Genomic DNA, 21,354 nt, shown 5'->3' with positions numbered 1-21,354 from the left:
CAGCTCAAGGCGAGCGCTCTACCACTTGAGCTACAGCGCCACTTCCGGTTTTCTGGTGGTTTATTGGAGATAGGAGTCTCACGGTCTTTCCTGCCGGGGCTGGCTTTGAACTGCGATCCTCAGATCTCAGCCTCCTGAGTAGCTAGGATTACAGGCGTGAGCCACCAGCGCCCAGCTTAAAAAGTATTTTTAAATTAAATTTTAGAAGTTATTTAATTTAAAAATAAATATTTTTGCTTCCCAATAAAAAATAAAGCAATTTAGAGGTATTATTTTTACCCAGAAGTTCCAATACCTTAAGTTCTAATTCAGAGAAAACTTTAAAAACTCTTTTTCCATTTACTGTTAAATTGTTTCATGGTTCCCAAACTGATTATTTTCTGAACATATAATGTAAGTGATACAGTCAGGTCAACAACTTTTACCATAAAGAGATAAGTTTTAATAGGTGCCAAAATTTACTAACTACAGGGGAAAATAATGCTGTTGAATTTACAAGCCTGAGGTGATGCATGTTTTAAGCAAGGCATTCACCCCTCCAGTACTCATGTTCCTGGTGAACATTAAAAGCTCTCCCGGTAGTTTTGTTTCAAGAGTTAACTGAGACAATTGGCAAAGGATCAGGTAAATTATGTATGTGTGAAATATTACTGTTAGTATATAATCATCATTATTTAGTGTCATATATATATATATATATATATATGCTCTGTGTGCTTGCTTGCCAGATTTGTGTGTGTGTGTGTGTGTGTGTGTGTGTGTGTGTGTCTGTCTGTCTGTCTGTCATGGTGGCTGATGCCTGTAATCCTAGTTATCCAGGAGCCTGTGATCTGGAAGATCACAGTTTGAGGCCAGCTCTGGAAAAAGACCCATGAGACCTCATCTCAACAGATAGCATGCACCTGTCACCTTAGCTATGTCAAGAAACAGAGATATAATACCAGTGTCATCATTGAGGCTGTTCTCGATTAATCTTGGTGTTAAACAGAAATCTCAAAAATAACCAAAGTTCAAGTTGCACAGTCTCTTCCTAGCAGGCACAGGCCCTGAGTTCAAATCCTAGCACCATTATAAAATAGAAAACACTACTGAAGTGTCACTAAAATGAATACACTTTTAGGTGACCATTCCAGAGTAACAATGATTGACTCCCAATGAAGACAACTGCTCTGTGCTTCTGCGACAGTTCAGGAGATGACCATTGCTAAGTGGCTTAAATATTTATTGAATGGCAAGATCCCTGGACATCCTCTAATTCTAAATACTATCCATGAGGGAGAAATTTTCAAGGAGACATAAGGAGTTTGTTGTAACACTCCATCAGATTATATTTAATTAATTGTTGAAAAAAATGAAGTGTCAAACTATGGGTTTTGAAAACATGGAAATTTGCCCATGAACTGAGTAATCTGCTTGGTGCTTTCATTCTAAAGGTGAGAAAAGTTATTTCATTATCTCTGCCTTCCTTGAGCCAAGGCTATAGAGCCAAAGATAGCTACTATACATAAATAGTGAATGCATTTGTGACAAATGTTACAGGGATGTATACATTCTATGGGATTTTGTGATGAGCGTTATTCACAGACACTGACAATTGGGTTGAATTCTGAAGTATAAGTAGTTATTCAGAACCAAAACACAAAGTGCCTTTCCACTTCCTTCCCCAAACCCTTTCTTTATCACCCAAGTGTGGGGACTTTCTGGGAGCAAGGCTGTATGAATCTCACATCTAATATATTCCTCCATTTACTAAAAAGGAAAAAGAGCTTGGAGATCATCTGAACACTTAGGTAGCACACCTGGGGTCTAAATATATCTAAGAAGGGAGATTAGACATAGAAAAAGAATCTGAAGTAGAAGGCCCAGGTTCTTGACCAAAAGTGAGAAAATAAATATTTGCTATTGTAAACTAGTAAGTTGGTAATATTGTTATATGCTAGATAAGTAACACATGGTTTTACTGAAATGAACTAACCTTGGGAAGATTATTTTATTAAATTTTATTATAAAGGTGATGTACAGATGGTTACAGCTACATAAAACAGAAAATGAGTACATTTCTTTTTGAACAGTGTCACCCTCTCCCTCATTTTCTCCCACTTTTTTTGCCACCTGATTCCTCTCTCCCTCAATTTGTATAGATCATTTCTAACATAGTGTCTATTGAGTGTCACTGTTTGATTGGTTCACTCTTTGTCCCACCATTTCTTTGCTCTCCCTTCCCCTCCCCAAATCAGATAAACTTATATACAAGACAAAGTGTACAGAAATCATATACAGCAACAAAGGGGAATAAACCAAAGGGAAAAAAGAAAGGGAAAGAACCGCAAACATTACAAAAAAAAAACTTGTTTCCATTTTTGCAGTTCATCTTGAGAAACATCATTTTATATGATCATAGGCACATAGCTATGGAGCCCTTGTGATCCTCTCCTAAGAATATCTTCCTTTGTTCTCACTATGTGAATGGTAGAGTACTGTTTAATTAATCATGTCTAAGTGTTATTTTTTGACTTTTACTATCTATTGTGTTTACTTGTAGATTTATAGGCACATTCTAAATATTACAAATGAGGGAAGTCATGTAGCCTATGTTTCTTTGGGTCTGGCTTACTTTGCTTCATATATATATATTTTTCCAAGTAGTTCCATGTCATTCTTCCTGATGGAAGCATAGAATTCCATTTTGTATCTATGCTGCATTTTCTTGATCCATTCATCTACTGCGGAGCATCTCTGTTGATTCCATATCTTAGTTATGGTAAAAAAAAGGGGGGGGCTGAAATGAATATGGTATGATTGTGGCTTCAGTGTGGCCTGGTGTGTGATCATTTGGATTACTTTAGTCATTTGTATGAGTTAAGATTTTTGTAATTCCAGTAAGATTCTAAGAGGTTTGTATGTGCAAGGAAATTGGAAAAACATGAATTAAGTGCATAAAATTGATTTACTATGCATTTTAAATCTGCTAAATGCAAATGTTAATAATTTTAGAATAGCCAAAAAACTGAAATGGGTAGAGCACAAAGTATGCTATACACATAAGATCTGAATTAGGGAGGGGAGAGAACCATGAAAACAACTATCTCCACTGAAATGAGAAGAACATTCGAATATTTACACAGGAGTGAGCAAAAAGAAAATTATCTTAGCCAGACAACAGTGAATTATGCCTGTAATCCTAGCTACTCAAAAGTCTGAGACCTGAAGATTGTGATTGGAGGCGAGCCTAGGCAGGAAAGTCTCTGAAAGTCTTCTCTCCAATTGGCCAACAAAAAGCTAGCAGTAGATCCATGACTCAGGTGGAAGAGTGGTAGCCAGGAACAAGAAGCTTAGGAATCCTGAGTTCAAGCTTAGGACTGGCACAAACAAATAAACAAAAATAAAATTATTCCATTTATTTTTGGTTATGTGCATATGCAATTTATATATTCCATAAAGTTGAATGAGCCTTTAAAGCTCACACAGTATTGGACCAATAAAGAATAAAAGAAATTAATATTTATATTGTCCTCATGTGTGTCAGGCAGTTTCTGACATATTCATGAATATACAGTGTGAATTATTCTTATAACCCCTCTGTTGAAGATAAGAAACTTGCATTTCCTATCTGATACCATACCAGAAACTTATCTGTAATCCTACCTACCCAGGAGACAGAGATCTGAGTATCATAGTTCAAAGCTGGCCAGGGCAGGAAAGACTGTGAAACTCTTTTTTTTTTTTATAATTAACCAAACAAAAAGCTGGAAATGGAGTTGTGACTCAAATGGTAGAAGACCAGTCCTTACTGGAAAGTGCTAAGGAATAGCACCCAGACCTTAATACTAGCACTACACACACACACACACACACACACACACACACACACACACACACACACACACACACACAAAATCCCTGTAGTTTTAAAATAAAATGTGGGAAGCCGGGCACTGATGGCTCACGCCTATAATCCTAACTACTCAGGAGGCTGAGATCTGAGGATTGCAGTTCAAAGCCAGACCAGGCACAAAAGACCGTGAGACTTTTATCTCCAATAAACCACTCAGAAAACTGGAAGTGGTACTGTGGCTCAAGTGGTAAAGCGCTAGCCTTGAGCTGAAGAGCTGAGGGACAGCACCCAGGCCCAGAGTTCAAGCCCCACGACCGACAAAAAAATAAATAAATAAACAAATAAATAAATAATAAAATGTGGGAAAGTCACATTCTAAGTGCAGAAGAGGAAAGCTTTCACTCTATACCTTTGTCATTTCATTTTCTTTCTGTTTTCATTTATCAAATATTATTGATACATAGAGCCAAGATTTAGTTAGGAAGTACAAACACAGTATTGAGGCTGCCCTTTCTTCTTCCTTTTGGTTTGGTAGAGTTCTTGATCAGTCAGAATCTTTGCTTTACTTGTCAATTAGTTTTGAAATGTCACATCTACATGTTCTAAAAATATATTGCTATTTGATATTTAGAATTTAGGAGTTAATGTAACTAAAAGACCAAAAGAAAATGGACAATGCATAGAGAATTTTTTAAAAAATCTTTATCTTTGTCAACTGTTAAGAGAATGATGTAATATTAGTGTTTCAGAAGACGTAGGGTCATTATAAAAAGTAATGGTGACCTCCTATTTTCAAGTTCAAAAAGAAAAGGGAAAATTGTATTGAATGAATGTTAACAAGAGAGATTTAGGTAAAGACGTCTTGATAGAAGTATTGTTGGACACAGAGTATTGTTGGACACAAATAGCTTTCTAAGAAAAGTATTGAAGTGCCTTTGCATGGAAATATTTGACTGTATGATAGATATTCATTTTCTTTGACATTTCTTACAGTTTAAAAAATATTCCCGGTCAGGTACAGGAAGAAGGCCAGAAGTAGTTTTTCAGATACAAGCTTTTATAACACCAAATAATTCTTTTATTTCAACATGAAATTGCTTGACCTTGAACCTGTTCCAACTCTATATTCCTATAATTTCATCTATTTTATTATCATGCTATTTTTGTCATCATACAAATAAAACCAATAACAATATAGCACAAAGGTGAAAGTGGATGAATTGAATAACCTAGGAAAATGGTACATTTAGTAGGTAGGAAAGGCAATGACATCACCCTTCACTTACTAAGGTATTAGAAAATCTCTTAGAACTAAACTAAGACTTCTGTGATAAGCTAACATGTGTCCTACTTTGTTTTATTTTCCTTTAGTCTTTTTTATTAATTTGTTTTGGGGGAGGGCAGGGGAGGACACAAAAATGGTGGGACAAAGGGTGAATTCTCTAGACAATATGTTGCAAATGAACTATACAACTTGTAGGCGAGAGGGGTTAGCAGGGGAAAACAGAGAAAAAGAGGGAAGAGTTGACACTGTTCAAAAAGAAATTCATTATGACTGATGGAACTTTAACCCTATTACTATACATCACTTTTACAATAAAAATAGTTTTAAAAAACATTGATTTGAGAATTATAACCAATTTTATCTGAGCAAAATCCTCAGTCTACATATCTACTAGAAAATACTTCTTGCTCTGAGGAAAATGAACTTAGATTTGGCAGATCAATAAATAAATATTTGAACTTTTTTAGGTTTCTTAGTTACTATAAGGAATTCGAAATTGAATAGCATTCCTGTGGAAAAAGTACAGAACATACCATTTGTTTTACACATTAATCATTAAATGTCATTGACAGTATAAAGGAATCAATTATTTTATTCTGCAAAAGTATTTTTTATTGTCAGTACTGTCTCTTAAACTCAAAGCCTCTAGCTCACAGTGATTTTTTTTCATCTGAGCCAAACTTCTAGACAACTATTTTGTTATTAAATTGGACATAGAGTCCCAAAGAATTTTGTTTCTCCTTGATTAGTTTCAAATTGTGACCCCTCAGGTCTCAGATTCCTGAGCAGTTAGGAGTACAAACGTGTGTCACCAGCACCTGTCAAAGAAACAGCTTACAGAGTATTGAAGAGATATATATCTAGTTAGTTTTGAATTATAAAATCTACTACAAAGTACCTAATAATAGCCATAGAAACTGATGATAAATCAATTGTTGCTGTTTTAAAGAGCACCAAATATAAAGTTTTATAAATTTTTATGATTTTTTAAAAAATGTAAAATGAAACTACTTGATATCACACTTACATAGTAAATATGACAGGGTATATTACAATTAGCCTCGCATTGTGAACGTTTCTTGTTTAAAAAAAGACACATAGGGGGCTGGGAAGATGGCTCAGTGGTAGAGTGCTAGCCTTGCATGCTGAGGTCCTGGATTCAATTCCTCAGCACCACATAAACAGAAAAGGCCAGAAGTGGCACTGAGGCTCAAGTGGTAGAGCGCTAGCCTTGAGCTGAAGAGCTGAGGGACAGCATCCAAGCTCATAGATATTCAAAATCAAGTAATAATAATTAGTGATAATTTTCCCTTTTTGTCCTAGAATAGCCTTTGATTTATTTATTTCAGTTAAAAAAAAAGCAGCCCTGGAGACTGAAACCAAAACCTATTCAAGTGTGGTCCCTGGGTCAACAGTATCTTATCACAGAGCTTTGTGGGAAGGTAGGTCCTCATTACTTTCCCTCAACCACTGAATGAAAATTACGTTCTGCCAAGACCTCTAATAATTTATAGGCACATGATTGTCTGAGTAATCACAAAGCACCTTTTGCTTCAAATTCCCACCATTGAAATAACTTAAGAATGTTTCCATGGTATAATGCTTTGAGGTTTTAAAAAAATTTATCTTATTGTAAAGATGCTGTACAGAAGGGTTACAGTTACATGAATAACGTAATGAGTTCATTTCTTCTTGAGCATTGTTACCCCCTCCTTTGTTGTTTTCCCATTATCTCTTCCCTCCCCTACCTCCTTTTCCACACCCCACAAGTTGTAAAGTTCATTTCCAACGTAGTGTTATATGGGTCATCCTGTGTCCTTGTTTCAGTGTTTTGTTGTTCCCTTTCCCCTCCTCAAATCAGACAAATGTATACTTTTCATGTTTGTTTTGATTATTTTTGAATTACCTCAAATTTACTCTTTTAATGTTAGTTTAATATACATAAAATAGAAATTTAGAACAAAATACCTTTGCAAAGGTATACTGGAATGAAACTATTACTACTGGCTGTTGATATGAAATACTGTTATATCTAAACTTCAGATTTTTTAGAGAGTGATTTAATTATATTGTGCATAGACTATTTTACCCCAATATTACTATAAAATTTGTTAATATAGTTAAACATTTTCTAAAATACATTTCAAAACTAAAAATTTCAAATAGGTTTACCTACTGCTTGATGATGCTGTATACACTCAATATTTACTACAATAAAAGTTTCAATTTTACATTGTATTCTATGTATCACAATTTTTAATATATATGCACTTATGTATGCATAGGCATTTACAATATATAAATACTTTAAATTTTTGTGTAATATTTCTCACATGTACAATTTTGGTATTGCTCTTTTTTGAAGGTTTTTCTCTTAACTTTCTTCTTTATATTAGAATTACTCATATTTCTATCCTACTGTGGACATCCAGTGTTTTCAGATCACACGAATGCAATTTTGCTTTCTAACAAATTTCACTTTATATTTTCTTAGCACCAAGTTTTGTTGTCTAAATTTTATTATTTCCAACATTTTAATTAACCACATTTGTCATATCTTCTTCCTCTGTCTCACCCCCTGATGACCCTTTTCCTTTAATTGCTCTTACTTGGAAGCTGTTTAAGCAAAAGAATTGTGTTAGAAGTCAAAAAATCTGCAAGAACTTCATACAAGAATATTTTTGAAGTCCTAGGGGAAAGAATGTCTCAGAGTCAGAATATGAAAGACAGGCATTTATTTTAGTTGAACAGGCAGCATGGGGATCACACATCTCTCACCTACCTCAAAAAGGTCATGTTTCGCTGACATAACTATGGGTTCCATGAAATTAATCTCTGACCTGATTTTTAAAATCACAGCAGTGTCAGCTTTCAATTAATATTTTTTTCTCCAGAGGAATAGATGGCTTCATGGTGGGTGTAAGCTAGGGAAAATGAAAAGTAACTACTTTGAAGAAGGGCAAGGTTTTCAGTATGTGAGTTACAGAGAACTTTTAGGGTTCACCATATAATCTTCTAGACAGAGTAAATCATAGGTATCTTATATTGTGCCCATGATAAATGCATTTGCAATGCCATTGATTATAGAATGAGTCATACTTTCTGTTTCATAAATGGTCATTAAATTGATGCAAGCTAACTGTAAAGATATTTAAGAGAAATAAATACCTATAAATGACCTCTCTTTCTTAATATTTTCAAATATCCATTTGTGAAATTTTTAAAAATAAGTTAAAGTGACTCTAACTAAACTAATTATAAGAGAAGTGGTAGATTTCTAACTAGAAAACTGGCTTTCTGAGTCCATGTGCAACTATATTTGATTTTCTGGTATAATTACTGTTGATTTTGCTGTGCTGGAATCCACATTTTGTGAACATTTGTTCTAGGAGACTTTAATTTATCCCAGATTTCCCAGTGTTCATATATCTAAAAATCTTATGTGCATTCTATTTCAAATGAAAAAAATGGGTATTGAACTCATGACCTTCACAGTTTATCATGAGTAGCATTTTTCTCATTTTCATTTTTAAAGGCAATGAGTAGTAAATAGGATTTTATTCTTTTAATCCATCTTTTCTTACTCATTGAGACAGTTAAGCTTTCCACTTCAATGAAACTTCCTTCCATTTAATTGAAAATAGAAACATTTTTTTAGAGTTTAAGTTAGCAAGATGAGCATGAAGAAGATCAAATTAACTCTATGAAATGACCACCTTTTCATAAAACAGCTTTAGATCTAAAAACAGGAAGAGAAGAAGTAAAAAACCCAAGTAGATGTTTCCTGAGAGAATGACAGCAATATTAATACATGGCATTAAGAACTATTTAAAGATATGTCCTTTAACTAGGTAAAGAAAAGAAATAACTGTTCAAGAAAAAGAGCTAAACAAGGAAGTACCTGCTTGCACTTCCCCAAAGCATACAAATGTACTTAGATTTCATCAAGTATTTTATTGTACCCAAATAACTTTTTAACATGGATGGAATTAGATGGTCATATTTGATTTTCTGACTCTGAACCTGGGAATATTAAAATAACCATCTCATGAATCCAAATCCCTTATATTGGCCTAAAATGAATCTTGTATATAAAATGAAAGCTAGCTAAGCTTAAAGATTCTCATCACGGAATATTTTGATTCCAGTTCCCTCAAAATTACCACTAGCATCTGGGTTAAACTTTGTCTTCTGTTCTTGTTGATTGTTAACTGAGATGAAGTTTAGTATCCTAAAGGAGAATTTTTGTGGAGTATAATTATGGGTGAAGTTTGCTACTGGTTATTAATTATATTCTCCAGGATATAAGGGCATTGGAGGGTGTCTCCTCCAATTTTTTTTTAAAAGAGGTTAAACTGGGTGAAATGCACTTACAAAAATCAATGCAAGCGTAGCACCAGTGGCTCACACTTGTAATCCTACTTGTAATCACACATGTAATACTCAGGAGGCTGAGACTCAAGGATTGTGGTTCAAAGCCAGCCTGGGCAGGAAAGTCTATGAGACACTTATCTCCAATTAATCACAGAAAAATTCAGAAGAGTCGCTGTGGCTCAAGTGGTAGAGTGCTAGCCTTGAATAAAAAGGGTTCAGGAACAGCAACCAAGCCCAGATGCTAAGCACCAGGAAGAGGGGGGAAGAGAGAAATCAATGCATATTCTACAAAATTAAGAAAATTGAGGGTGGGGGGCATTGAAAAGTATGGGGGAGATGAAAGGGGTTATATCAATCAAGATTCATTGTGTTCATATACTGCTTTATTAAATGTCCATTCAAAGATAAAATAAACATAAATCAAAATCAAAGATAAAAATAAATGTTTTAAAAGGTGAGATTATCAATTTACTAAAAAAATAATCATTTGTTAAATAAAATATGCTGGAGCCTTAAGCATCTAGGGATGTCGTTAACACTGTTAATTTTGCTTTTTCATCCATAGTAGAACTCTTTCATTTGAAAACTTTCTTCAAGATTTAACTCCAGTTCCACTACTTTATGGTAGTCTGTGAACTACTTACTTCATTTCTCTTTCTCTCTTTTTTTAATTTTCTGATAATCATGTCTCTTAATAATTGACTATTTGTTATATTAATTTATTTCCTCATTGTTTAATATGCAAAAATGCTTTATATTGCCTTTAAACTTTTAATATAAGAAATAAAAAAGTCTTTCTCACAACCTTTACTTACAATTTGTTTGTACCTCATTTGGGGAGTTATAATTGCCAGCCTTATTACAGATAATTGTTTATACATTTGTTTCATCTTTTCTTGAAGCCAGATGTCTGCATGTTTCATATTTCTTTCCCGGACTTAAAATAATGTTTGCAAAAGCACTTTCCCAAACTAAATACAAAGAAGTGTTAAGAATGAATATTCTTTACAGCAGTTTGGCTCCTATCTATCACAGGTAATTGTGAAATATGGAAAGGAGATTAAAACACTGGGCTGCAAAACAACTGGATAAAGGGCCTAGGTCACTCAGACGTGAGGACCCATGCTACATAATGGTCATAATGAACATTTTAGTCAGAAATTTCAAGACATTCAAATACAAGGACATCTGGGCAGAAACAATGTAAAAATACATAGTGAACTTAATTGAAGAGATAGTAAAACTTTCTGATGTCCGATCTGCTACTTATTACCCCCAAGAGCTATACAGCTTATATTACTTTAATCCAGTCTTTTTTGAAACCTTATGTAATCCCACTCAAATCTTCTAAGCTTTATTCTATGAACCATGCCACCCATTCCATGATTAAGGGCATATTCCGAACATCTCTTCCATTATGTCAATTCCTAATGTAATAACTTTATAAGATCAATGACTTCACAAGACCAAAAGCTTAACAGACCAATTCTGGGGACAATTACATCCATTTTTCTTTAAAAGCTATTTTTTCATTGTGGGTTTGTAAGAAAATGTAATGATTACCTATGGAATGGTATTTCATTATTTCTTTATGAGTTGGAAATGGAGCATATACACACTCAGCTCAAAGAGAGGTAAGAGGCTTCTGCAGTGGGTATCCTCCATAGGAGAACACTCACATAGAGAAATGAAATTTAAGAAACAGTAACAATCTATCAAAAATTAATGAGGAACATGAAACAACCAGATCTCTTAATAGTCTAGTGTAAGGAATGCTTGAGGCTGAGTTGCAGGACTAGGAAAGAGTTAAGAGGTTAGAGAATGCTGCCTTGTCAGTATTCAGAAGGCTGAGAACTGGAGCCTGGAAAGCTCAAACAGACAAGACAAAACCAATGTGTCAGTGACTATTAACTGGAGGATATTTAAGTTAGAGTTGTTTGAACTCTATAAAGTTTGAGACACTGAGCCTAAGATGAAAGTTTGTGTTATAGTTAAATGTTCATCACTTCACCCCACCACCTAACAATAAGGGGTTGTAACCACAAGATAGACTGATACCTTGTTTTCTGCTTGTACTTATAGTAACCTACCCTGTATTGAACTAAATAAACAGACCTGTTTACTCAAGGGTCAGGATCCAAGAGCAGGTTAGCCTTGACTCATTGGTTCCTGCTTGCTTTACTCTCTCTGTCTATTCTCATTTGATCGGCTCCAGCATCCCATCTTGTGGTTCCAGGTTGCAAGTAGCAACATTATAGCAATAGAATGCTTCAATAAAAATAGAATATTTAAATAAAGACTTTTACCCAAATTCTTTTCTGCCAAAGACTTCATTCCACAGACTCCTGAATCTCAGCCACCATCTATCTTTTCAGCATAGCTAGGCTGATCAAACCTATTCTTGATCCTTTACATCTGGCCAACTATTTGACCTTCCTGGTAATGTCATTTTGTTGCAAACTGGAATTGTCAAAGAATAACAGTCTTTATTCACCCCCAAACTATTTTCAGGAAGTTAGAACATGTGCTCACCTATCATAAAATTTAAGAATATCATATGATGCTATTTAACAAAACTATACAAATCTATTCAGTCATCATTTGTATCATATTTGTTTGTTGTTTTCTCTATCAATATACTAAGCAGATACTTTGTTTATTGTTCATCTTTGTGTTCCATGGTTTGATATTTAGCCTGGGTTAATAAAAGGTGCTAAAATTTTACATACAAATGAACCTCTCACATGAAATATTGCTTTATAGTTCTGCATTAATATTAAATGTGTTATAGGATCTAAAATTGTGTTATATTTCAAGTAAGAATAATTTGCACTTCTCTAAATGTATTGCTGGATACTTCTGCAAATTTAAATTCTAAAGCTTGACAGTAAATGATCTGTAGTCATTCATAGATTGTACAGTGTGCCCCTCCCAGGCAATCATATTTAAGTAAAATAAGAATAATCATGATAAAAAATAATAGCTTAGGCACTAAATGTCAAAGTGTCATTTTATATTTGTCATTTCTTTCTTGACATTATATCAAATGTCTACTTCAAACAGAAAGTTCCCCCAGTCACATGATACTTTTATTTTAAAAGGCAGCAATGACTCTTCCAGAGAAGCTTGGCTGTATTTTGATAGCCTAAATAAATTGAAACCACCTTTTTCATATTCACAAACTTACCTGTAACCAGGACATTACTAAAATGAAGAAATGAAGTTTGAAATATTAAGAAATTTCCCTTTGTTTTGTTTTTCTACATTTCAGCAAGCTGGATCACGGAGAAGAAAATGATTCCATAAATGAATAGCAAAGATCAATCCAGCTTCTCATGATAATTGGAGCCTCATGCTGTCTGAATAAAACCAAGTTTCTCCTGTAAAGAACAAGTTGCTATATGCAAATTGTCTTCGTATCTTTTATAAGTTAAAAGATTAGATCTTTAACTTGCTTAGATAAAGAGCATGTGAACCAGCCTCTGCCACAGCTATCAAATTAGAAAATATTTAAGCTGCATATGTTTAAATGTAATAGAGGTGGGCTCTGCAGTTTATGAGGAAACAGCTCATTTGCATACCAAAGTATCTCTCAAAATTGTAAATTTGGTGTCTTTGACAGCTTACTTCAGGCAGAGATGTTTGATGTTTAGAAAATACAACTTGCATAGAGAGAAGCAGAACTTTATTCATCACACATTTGCAAGGAATATTCATTTTAACTTGCTTTGAAGATGGAAATTACTATCATTCTGGACTAAGAAGTTTTCCTAGCTCTGTACAGCCCATACTTGGGGCAATGAAGGTTTAGCTGACACTCAATAAATCTTGCTGGGAGTCATTGTGCCCACCAATCACACTAAACAGGAAGAAGAAAGAACAAGAAAATTAACCTTAATGAATTTTCCAGAAACTCTATAAACTTTCAGAAACTCTTAATGTTGTATGAAATTATAGTTTATAATTTCCAGGTGAAAGTATGGCCCTATTTTGAGTTTTAAAAATTAGGAAATACGCATGTTTGTCTATATCGCATATATAATGTACATAGTATATTTACATAGTATTATATATAATACAATGTATCCACAAAAAAGGTTACTTTTTATTTGGAGAAAGAAAAGAAAGTGGCAATGTTTTAATACTGGGTTTAAGATCCAACTAAGTAAAAGTCCGGTATTTTAGTGGGAAAAGCCTAATGATTTAAGCATTCTCCTCAAATTGTCATATTCATCCCAAAGGTCAATGTAGATAGTTTTCAAATTGCTTTTCAAATTGCTTATCTGCCCTAACACTTTGTGTTTCCCAAATATGAAGTACTGTTACCTGATTAACAATTAATACATCTGTAAGGATATCTACACCTTTAGTGTAATTGCTGAGCAGTTTCAATTCATTTTTACATTGTAAAAGTAGCATAATTCTGAAAAAATGGTCAAAATGATGACCAAAAGGAAAAAAATACTCAATTGATAAACAATGTTTCCCATGAATGTTGTGATTGTGGAGTGGAGAATTAAATGAGCAGCTATTACAAATAAAACCAGGAAATTTTCAGTGTATATTCTCTGTTCATTTGCTCCACAGATTTTGCATCGTAAGGACTTGTTCAATTTTAAGTGCATAGACTTGATTTTCAATTAGCATAGTATAATAAGCCAGAGACATTCCTCTGGTCATATTTATTCATGAGTAAACAAGGTTCAAACACTGTGTTTTGGCTCTGCTCATGAATGGGTTCTTTAATTCTCTAAAGGCTATATAAGGATGAAGCAATGTCATTAGTCCTGTAACACTGACTTTTTTTTACCTTAAGGTTTCTAATTTATACTCAAAAATTCTTTAAAAGCATATTTGTGTTGATTATATATATGTGTGTGTGTGTGTGTATGTATGAGAGAAAGTAGTATTAAGGAGTTGAAGGCACTCTGGTACCTATGATGAGAAATGCTTTTTAATTCTCAAGGCCACCTCATTCTGCCATTAGTTCATCTTTGGAGTATCAGTGCAATATACACCACTGTTCTTCATAGTCTGCTTTTTTTTTTTAACCTTTCTCTTAATTCAACTAGAACAATAAGACATAGAGTTAGATTGATCAGGTTTAAATGACACCGCATTTAGAGTTTCTGTGATATTTTTTAGTAGAACTGAAACATGATAACTAATATCTTGACAGGATATAGCATTTTTACAGTTGTCTTTCTTGTATCATATTAACTCTTTAATTTTTTAAATAGTTCTTTCCAAGTTTTTTAATTGTTGTCAGGTTTTTGCATTAACGACAATTGAACTAATTCTTGCACAGTCAAGTTCAGTAGCACACACGTATCATCTTAGCTACTTGGATGGCGGAAAGCAAGGAGATCATAGTTTGAGCTTAGTCTGAACAAAATGTTTAGGAGACTATCATCTCAATGAAAAAATCTAGGCATGGTGTACAGGCCTCTCCTCCCAGTGACTGTAAGAATTATAAATGGCAGGATCACATTCTAGTCCCACTAATGGAGAAAGCAGGACTCTAATTTTAAATTAATCAAGGTAAAATAGGCTGTAGGTGTAGCTAAAGTGGTAGAGCACCAACTTAGAAACCATGAGTCCTTTCCTCAGACCCCAATACCACCAAAAACAAACAACAAAGTAATTCTGCCACATTCTCTAAGGAATTTCCATTATGACTTTGATAAGATTCTCCTCTAGGTTATATGTTTTTAAATACTTATTTTTTATTCTGTTGTTAGAAAACTACAGTGTGTTTCTGGCCACTTAAGTCCAATAGATGTGTATGTTATTTCCCCCAATAATAGCAGAAAATTAAATTGAATAATTTGCACATACCAAATAAGTTTAATGACCAGTGGATTTTCTGAACTATGTTCTCTATGAAAAGAAAAATGTTAATTAAAAGTTATCTTACTGGAAATACCATTTTGTAAGAAATCTTTCTCATGGAAACATTTGAATATCCACAAAAGTAGACAGAATACATAAGAAAATATCCATATGCCCATCACTAGGCCCAACAGATTCAAGTCATAGTCAATCCGGACCCCCAATCAAACCTCATGTACCCTGCTGATACATGACTTAGAATTATAAACACCACATCATCTCATCCACATACACTTGACTATGTGTCCTCAAATTATAAGTTATCTGAAAACAGAGCCACAATATGGTCAGTGTTCTCAGAAAAAAATGAAACAAAGCAGGATAATAATTGACAAGTATTATGTAACATCTGCAGTATGTCAAATTTTTCAATTACATTATTGGAATGTGTTTAAGCCCATTTGACTCATAACCCAATAATCCATGAGTCTATTTTTCTCTTGATCTATTAGTTACCTTGTATGTTGATACCTCTTTATGCTTCTAGTATTATTTGAATAACTGGGTTGTTTGTTATTTAATAGTTCACATAGCCTGGAGTTTGAGTGTCCATAACTCTTCTCCTTCCAAATTGGAGGCTATTTTATTTTCCCTTTGTACTTGTCCTTTTTGTTTTTTGTTTCTTCATTTCTTTTGTTTGGTATCTCCCTCCCTTTCCTTTTCCCTGTCCTTCTCCCTGTCCCTCTCCCTTTGTTTTCCTTGATCTTCTCAGCCTTATGCATCAGTTCTGGCTACACTTACCAGTTGGTTGATTATATTTCACCAACAATTTGCCTTTTTATGGCTTTTGACTCTAGATCTATGCATGGTCTTCAAGTGCAGTATAATGCAAGGGAAATAGTCTTCTCATTAAACAACCTGGGCACAAATCTTTCACACTGTGCCTTCTATTGTCATAGTTATCCACCAAATTTACTGGCTTTTAGTGTCAATTTTAAAATGTATTCCTGGGATTAAAAATTAAATTTTAGCTTAGTCGTGCTAGAATCTAGCATTACATCCTACATTCCTTCCCCAATGAAAACTGAACAGAACACATTTTGCCCTCTCTAGTCAAGTTTAAGTCCAGGGTGGACTTGAACTCTATATCTTCCTGCCTCAGCCTTCCTCATGTTGAGATTATAGGCCTGCACCACTACTCCTGGCTTTGTCCTAAATTTTGAATATTAAAAAGAATGTCATAATAGTTATCATAGAAGCAGTGAAATAATATTCATATAATAATAAAAAATTATATATAGTGCAATAAGTTCTGTTGAATCCTATAATTATATAATAGTTTGGAAGTTGAGAGTTTTTAAATATTTAAGTGTCTTTCTTCTTTTAAGTGTTCTATTTATTTAAGTAGAGATCCTCAGGAAATGTATTTTATAAGTATTAGTATAAGGTATAACATACTATTTATGACTTTATTTTTAGTTAATGAGCATTTGAAAATTTTTTATATATTTTACCAACTCAATAAAAACATCACACTATGTTTTCCACAGAGTAAATAAAAGCTAGCTAAACTTTGTTTCATTATTGAACTTATTCAAAGGTACTTTTGCATAGTTCTATTTGCTGTTAAGTAGAAATTTCAATAGACACATTTATTAAAGTGGTTGAAAGTTTGCATGAACCTCTCTCTGATTTTGTCACTTAAGAATGGTGGGGTTTCTGGAAGAAGAATTGAGAGATATTGATAGTCCCAGCCCTGAGTCCTGTTTGAGTCTAATCCAGTCTTGGGGCCTGATCTAACTTACCCAATGTAGCATGGGGCCTATTGTAGGAAAGCCACAACCACCCAGTGACACTAAGGTAACTATATTTCTCACACGTTGAGGCCTAGATGTGAATCTCAGCTATGGGAATTCATGTACATTACTAAACCTCTCTAAATCTTGGCTTCAAATTCTATAAATACTCAGGATAAGAGTATCTACTTTAGATGCTGGGAGCATTAAACAATTAATTAATATTTGAAGTCTTCAAAGTAGATATGAGTTGCTATTGTTATTGTCATTTTAATTATCTTTGTTAATTTGAGATGACCAGAATCAACAGTGTTGTTACCCTAAAATCTTTGGGGTTTACCTGTGTCCTAGTTGTAGTTTACCCATTGCACAGTACGGAAAACACATTTCTATGTCTAGCATTATTTCCTTTCTTCCATCAGAGGAAATAATCCAGCTTATAATATGCAGTAGAAACCCACATGTAGGGCTTGGAAAGTTTATAGATACATCAGGGACTTTAGTTGAATAAGGACTGGGATAAGACATGAATTACAAAGAATCCACACATAATTACCAATAGCCATGGAAGAGCCATAAAAACAATGTGAGCCTGGACTTCCAAGGTGCTGCTCTAGCTCTTACTTGCTTTAGTACTACATACTTTTTGCTGTTTGGTGATAAATGAATGGAAAAAGCAATGGGTAGATGGCACAGGACAACTGATGAAGAGCTTTCATTTCAGCGATTTCTCTAAAGATAGTGACCAAAGAAATAAGCAGATGAAAAGAAACACTATGTCAGGCTGAGGAAATAGCCTGTACCAAGATTTGGCACAAAAATGTACCTTTTATTGCAGGTAAGGCACAAAATGTGAATCACAAAGTAAAAATAAAATGTGGGTAGTACAAGAATCTGCTCTAACCTTTGTATATCCACAGAGCATGACTATTGTACCAACTTTAAAATATCAAGTCATTGAGCTATCTAAATTTAATCTGAGAAGTATAATTGACAAATCATTTCAGAAATGGAATAAATGTATCATAGATGATCAAATGGCATCAACTCTATACATTATGAAGACTGAGCAGTGGGAAATAATCACCATTTACCTATTAGATGATGTTTTTATTTTTAGCATTATTAATTTTGGTGGTTTTTAAATGAGTCACTCCTAAAAATCTTCAATGACCCTTTAAACAAAAATTCCATTCTTAAATCAGGAAATTACTCATTAAATGTTTTATAGATCAATTGCAAAGGTCTTCAGAGTATAATACATAGGCGAGCCAAAAATATTTTGGCCAACTGACCTCTTGAATCAGCTGGCTATTCATGCTGTGCACCGAGGTAAGGAAGCATGCTCATAGGGATCTTAACTTGTGCAGGGATAAGCAAGAAATGTTTATAGACAGCTCTCTTCAAGATAAACTAACACACAGAATATCTGAAGGACAAGAAAAATACTATTTGCAAATAGTTTATCAGTTCTGAACTAAAATTGTTAAACAGACACCTGATATTCCCCTTTAGAAAAAAAAAGAACACTAAATTTAAAGAGTGGACTTCAAATATTGACTGGGCTGTAGCCTTGAATAAGTCACAGAACATCTATGTTATGGTTTCTTGTTTTGTTAAATAGAGATAATAATTTTATTTAGTTGAGTAATGTGAAACTTAAATAAATATACATCAGGTTCTAAACAAAATGCCTAACATACAAATTTCACAGTAATCAGTGTTACTAAGTTACAGTGCCAAACTAATTTCTTCACAGAAACTACATAAAAAAGTAATGTTTCTTGTAAATATTGACTAAAATTCTATAACAGAAATTACTCAGGAGCCACACTAATTTCCACCCCAAAAGACAAAATTCACATATTCTGTTTTTCAGTTGTCTGATTAAAAACAAACCAGCACAGCATTAAACTTGGAAGCTGTCAAAAGTACCACCTGTCTTGTTTTGCTTACAGCTGTCAGAAACAAATTTTAGATCCACTTCTCAAATTTTTATCACAATTAGAACCAGAGTATTGCTGCATTTGAAATATTTTATTTTTAAACATTCCCTTATTGCAAAAACTAATAAAGTACATGTGAATATCTGTATAACATGATTTGTTACTCTGATTAAGTAATTTAAAAATTATGTGCTTCAGCTTTTCAGTATTAGTACTAAAAAAAGAAATTTTACTGATTTCACCATTTGGAGAACAAAGAAGAGATACGAGTTTATATAAAGAATGAGAATTGTATCACTTAAATGCATTATTTTCTAGTTGGATTGGCAAGTTTGTAAATTTGCCGACATTGTCTCTGGGTATCCATAAATAATAGTAACAGGTAGAATTTTTATCAGAGCATTATCAGTTGCAAATAAACCTCATGTACACATGTTATTTTTATATATGTATGCACTCTGAGAAAGAAAGACCAACTTAATTAAGATATCTCTAGCAATAAAGCAAAATTGCTCACAGTCGTATTTTGAAGTTTATATATAATGTAATATTTTGAGTTTATGACAACCTCTATCTATAGCAAGTTTGCCACCTTTACTAGCAAAGAAATCAGCCATCGTGTTTCCTGACCATAGCTATTTATAGAGGTGTGAGTGACAACTGTTAACCAGTGGAGCCTTGGCTATAGCAGAGAACAGTTTCCACAGCAAAATTTCAGACAAATCTCTTCTTGCTCCCCCAACATACTGATCTAATAGTCTTTCAGCTCCCAAATTCACTTCCAAGCTCCTGTGTAGAATCACTAAATAAGATAATTACCTGAAAGCAACATTTTCAATGGAAGCAAGGTAGTCCCTGCGGCTGCCAGCTGATACACTCTCCCCCCTGCGTGATTCTATTGGAAAACGGTTGCAGTACCTTCAGCAGTGATCTCAGTCATGGTGGTCGTAGAAATTGAGTCGGGTGAAAAGTTCCTGTCAAGTGGCACTTTGCGAAGTACTTTAGGATTTGAGAACTCTGGTAGAGGGTTCTGTGTGAAAATGTGAGGAGGGCTCTCCGTTATTATTATTATTATTTTCTGGCTGTTTCTGCTGCTTCTTTGTTGTCCTGTTGAACTTTGCCTCTTCTCTGCAGAGTTCTCCCCCTGGAAACAACCTCAGCCCTTCCCAAGAAGCACTTGTGGCTCAGCTAGAAGTATCAGCTTCGAACAAAAATAGCCTCATCTCCCTAGGACTCCTCAGCACTTTTTTTTCCTGGCACTCTAGGGGAACACACACACACACACACACACACACACACACTTCAACATCCAAAAGGCCACACACACACACACACACACACACACACACACACACACACACACACAAAAGGCAAAGGAACTAAAAAGTTCTGTCTAAGCCCCCGCAGCTTCTCTAAGATAATTACAGACCTTATGGTCTGTGTCAGAAAACATGAAATAGAGTTGAAAGTAATCTTATCCGTGGTAGCACAGATTTATTCTTAGTGCCCTAATGCTCAGAACATTCCTTTCTGCCTTATTTGGATGGGGAGGGTCCAGTAATGTCTCCCAGAGGCGAAGAGGAGAGCAGTCTGAAGTAATTTTCTCTTAGGTTGATTCCTTATTGGTGTAAATCCACTTAGCAAGTACAATTTTTTATACAGGTCTATACTTAAGGTTGAAAGTATTAAATCCCAGAACTTTCTCCTAAAGTGGTCATGTGGTAGGAGACAAATATTTTCTGAACAGTAGCCAATAGGCAATGCATAATGTAATGCTATGTCACAATGTTTGATGTGGAAAGTATTAAGATTTTATTGTTTTATACCTTATCCAAATCAAAGTATTTGATTTTATCTGTGCAAAGAAAGAAAGAAAATTGTAGAAAAGCACAGCCAACATTTCAGTAAAAGATCTCAACTTTTCTCCTCAACTTAAAAAAAAAAGATATCTCAGCAGCAGCTTACAATTAGCCAAATTGGCTGATTAGCATTTCACCTTCCCACTCCTAGACAGGTGTTAATGAGTAGAGAAATATTCAATGGTTGGTGGTTAGAAGGGAAAAGGAGAATCAAAGGGCATTGATAATCATAAACTCTAGGCAGACTGTGAATTAATCAAGGGGTGACTATGCTTAACTTTCATTTTATTTTCCCACTCGACCTAATAAGTGCTTATAGTTTCATCTTTTAGCCTTTCTGCCTTTGGTTGTCAGAACCTCTTAAATTTGCATGGTACCTCACAGATCACAGAGCAAAGGTGTGTCTATAATTTTAAAATGTGAGGAT

The 21,354-nt window shown here is 34.2% G+C and overlaps 1 protein-coding gene across 1 annotated transcript in view; it reads right to left on the bottom strand.

Moving 5' to 3' along the window:
• Positions 1–20,333, bottom strand: part of Trdn (triadin) — a 101,672-nt gene extending 81,339 nt beyond the window's left edge. The window contains exon 1 of the mRNA XM_013035108.1: positions 19,987–20,333. Within this exon, the coding sequence (XP_012890562.1) occupies positions 19,987–20,008 (22 nt within the window). The 5' untranslated portion in view covers positions 20,009–20,333. The remainder of the gene's footprint in view (positions 1–19,986) is intronic.
• Positions 20,334–21,354: the final 1,021 nt, after the last annotated feature.

Source organism: Dipodomys ordii, unplaced genomic scaffold (assembly GCF_000151885.1).
Source record: "Dipodomys ordii isolate 6190 unplaced genomic scaffold, Dord_2.0 Scaffold204, whole genome shotgun sequence".
NCBI classification, from domain to species: Eukaryota; Metazoa; Chordata; class Mammalia; order Rodentia; family Heteromyidae; genus Dipodomys; species Dipodomys ordii.
This window is presented reverse-complemented; position numbering and strand designations above follow the sequence as displayed.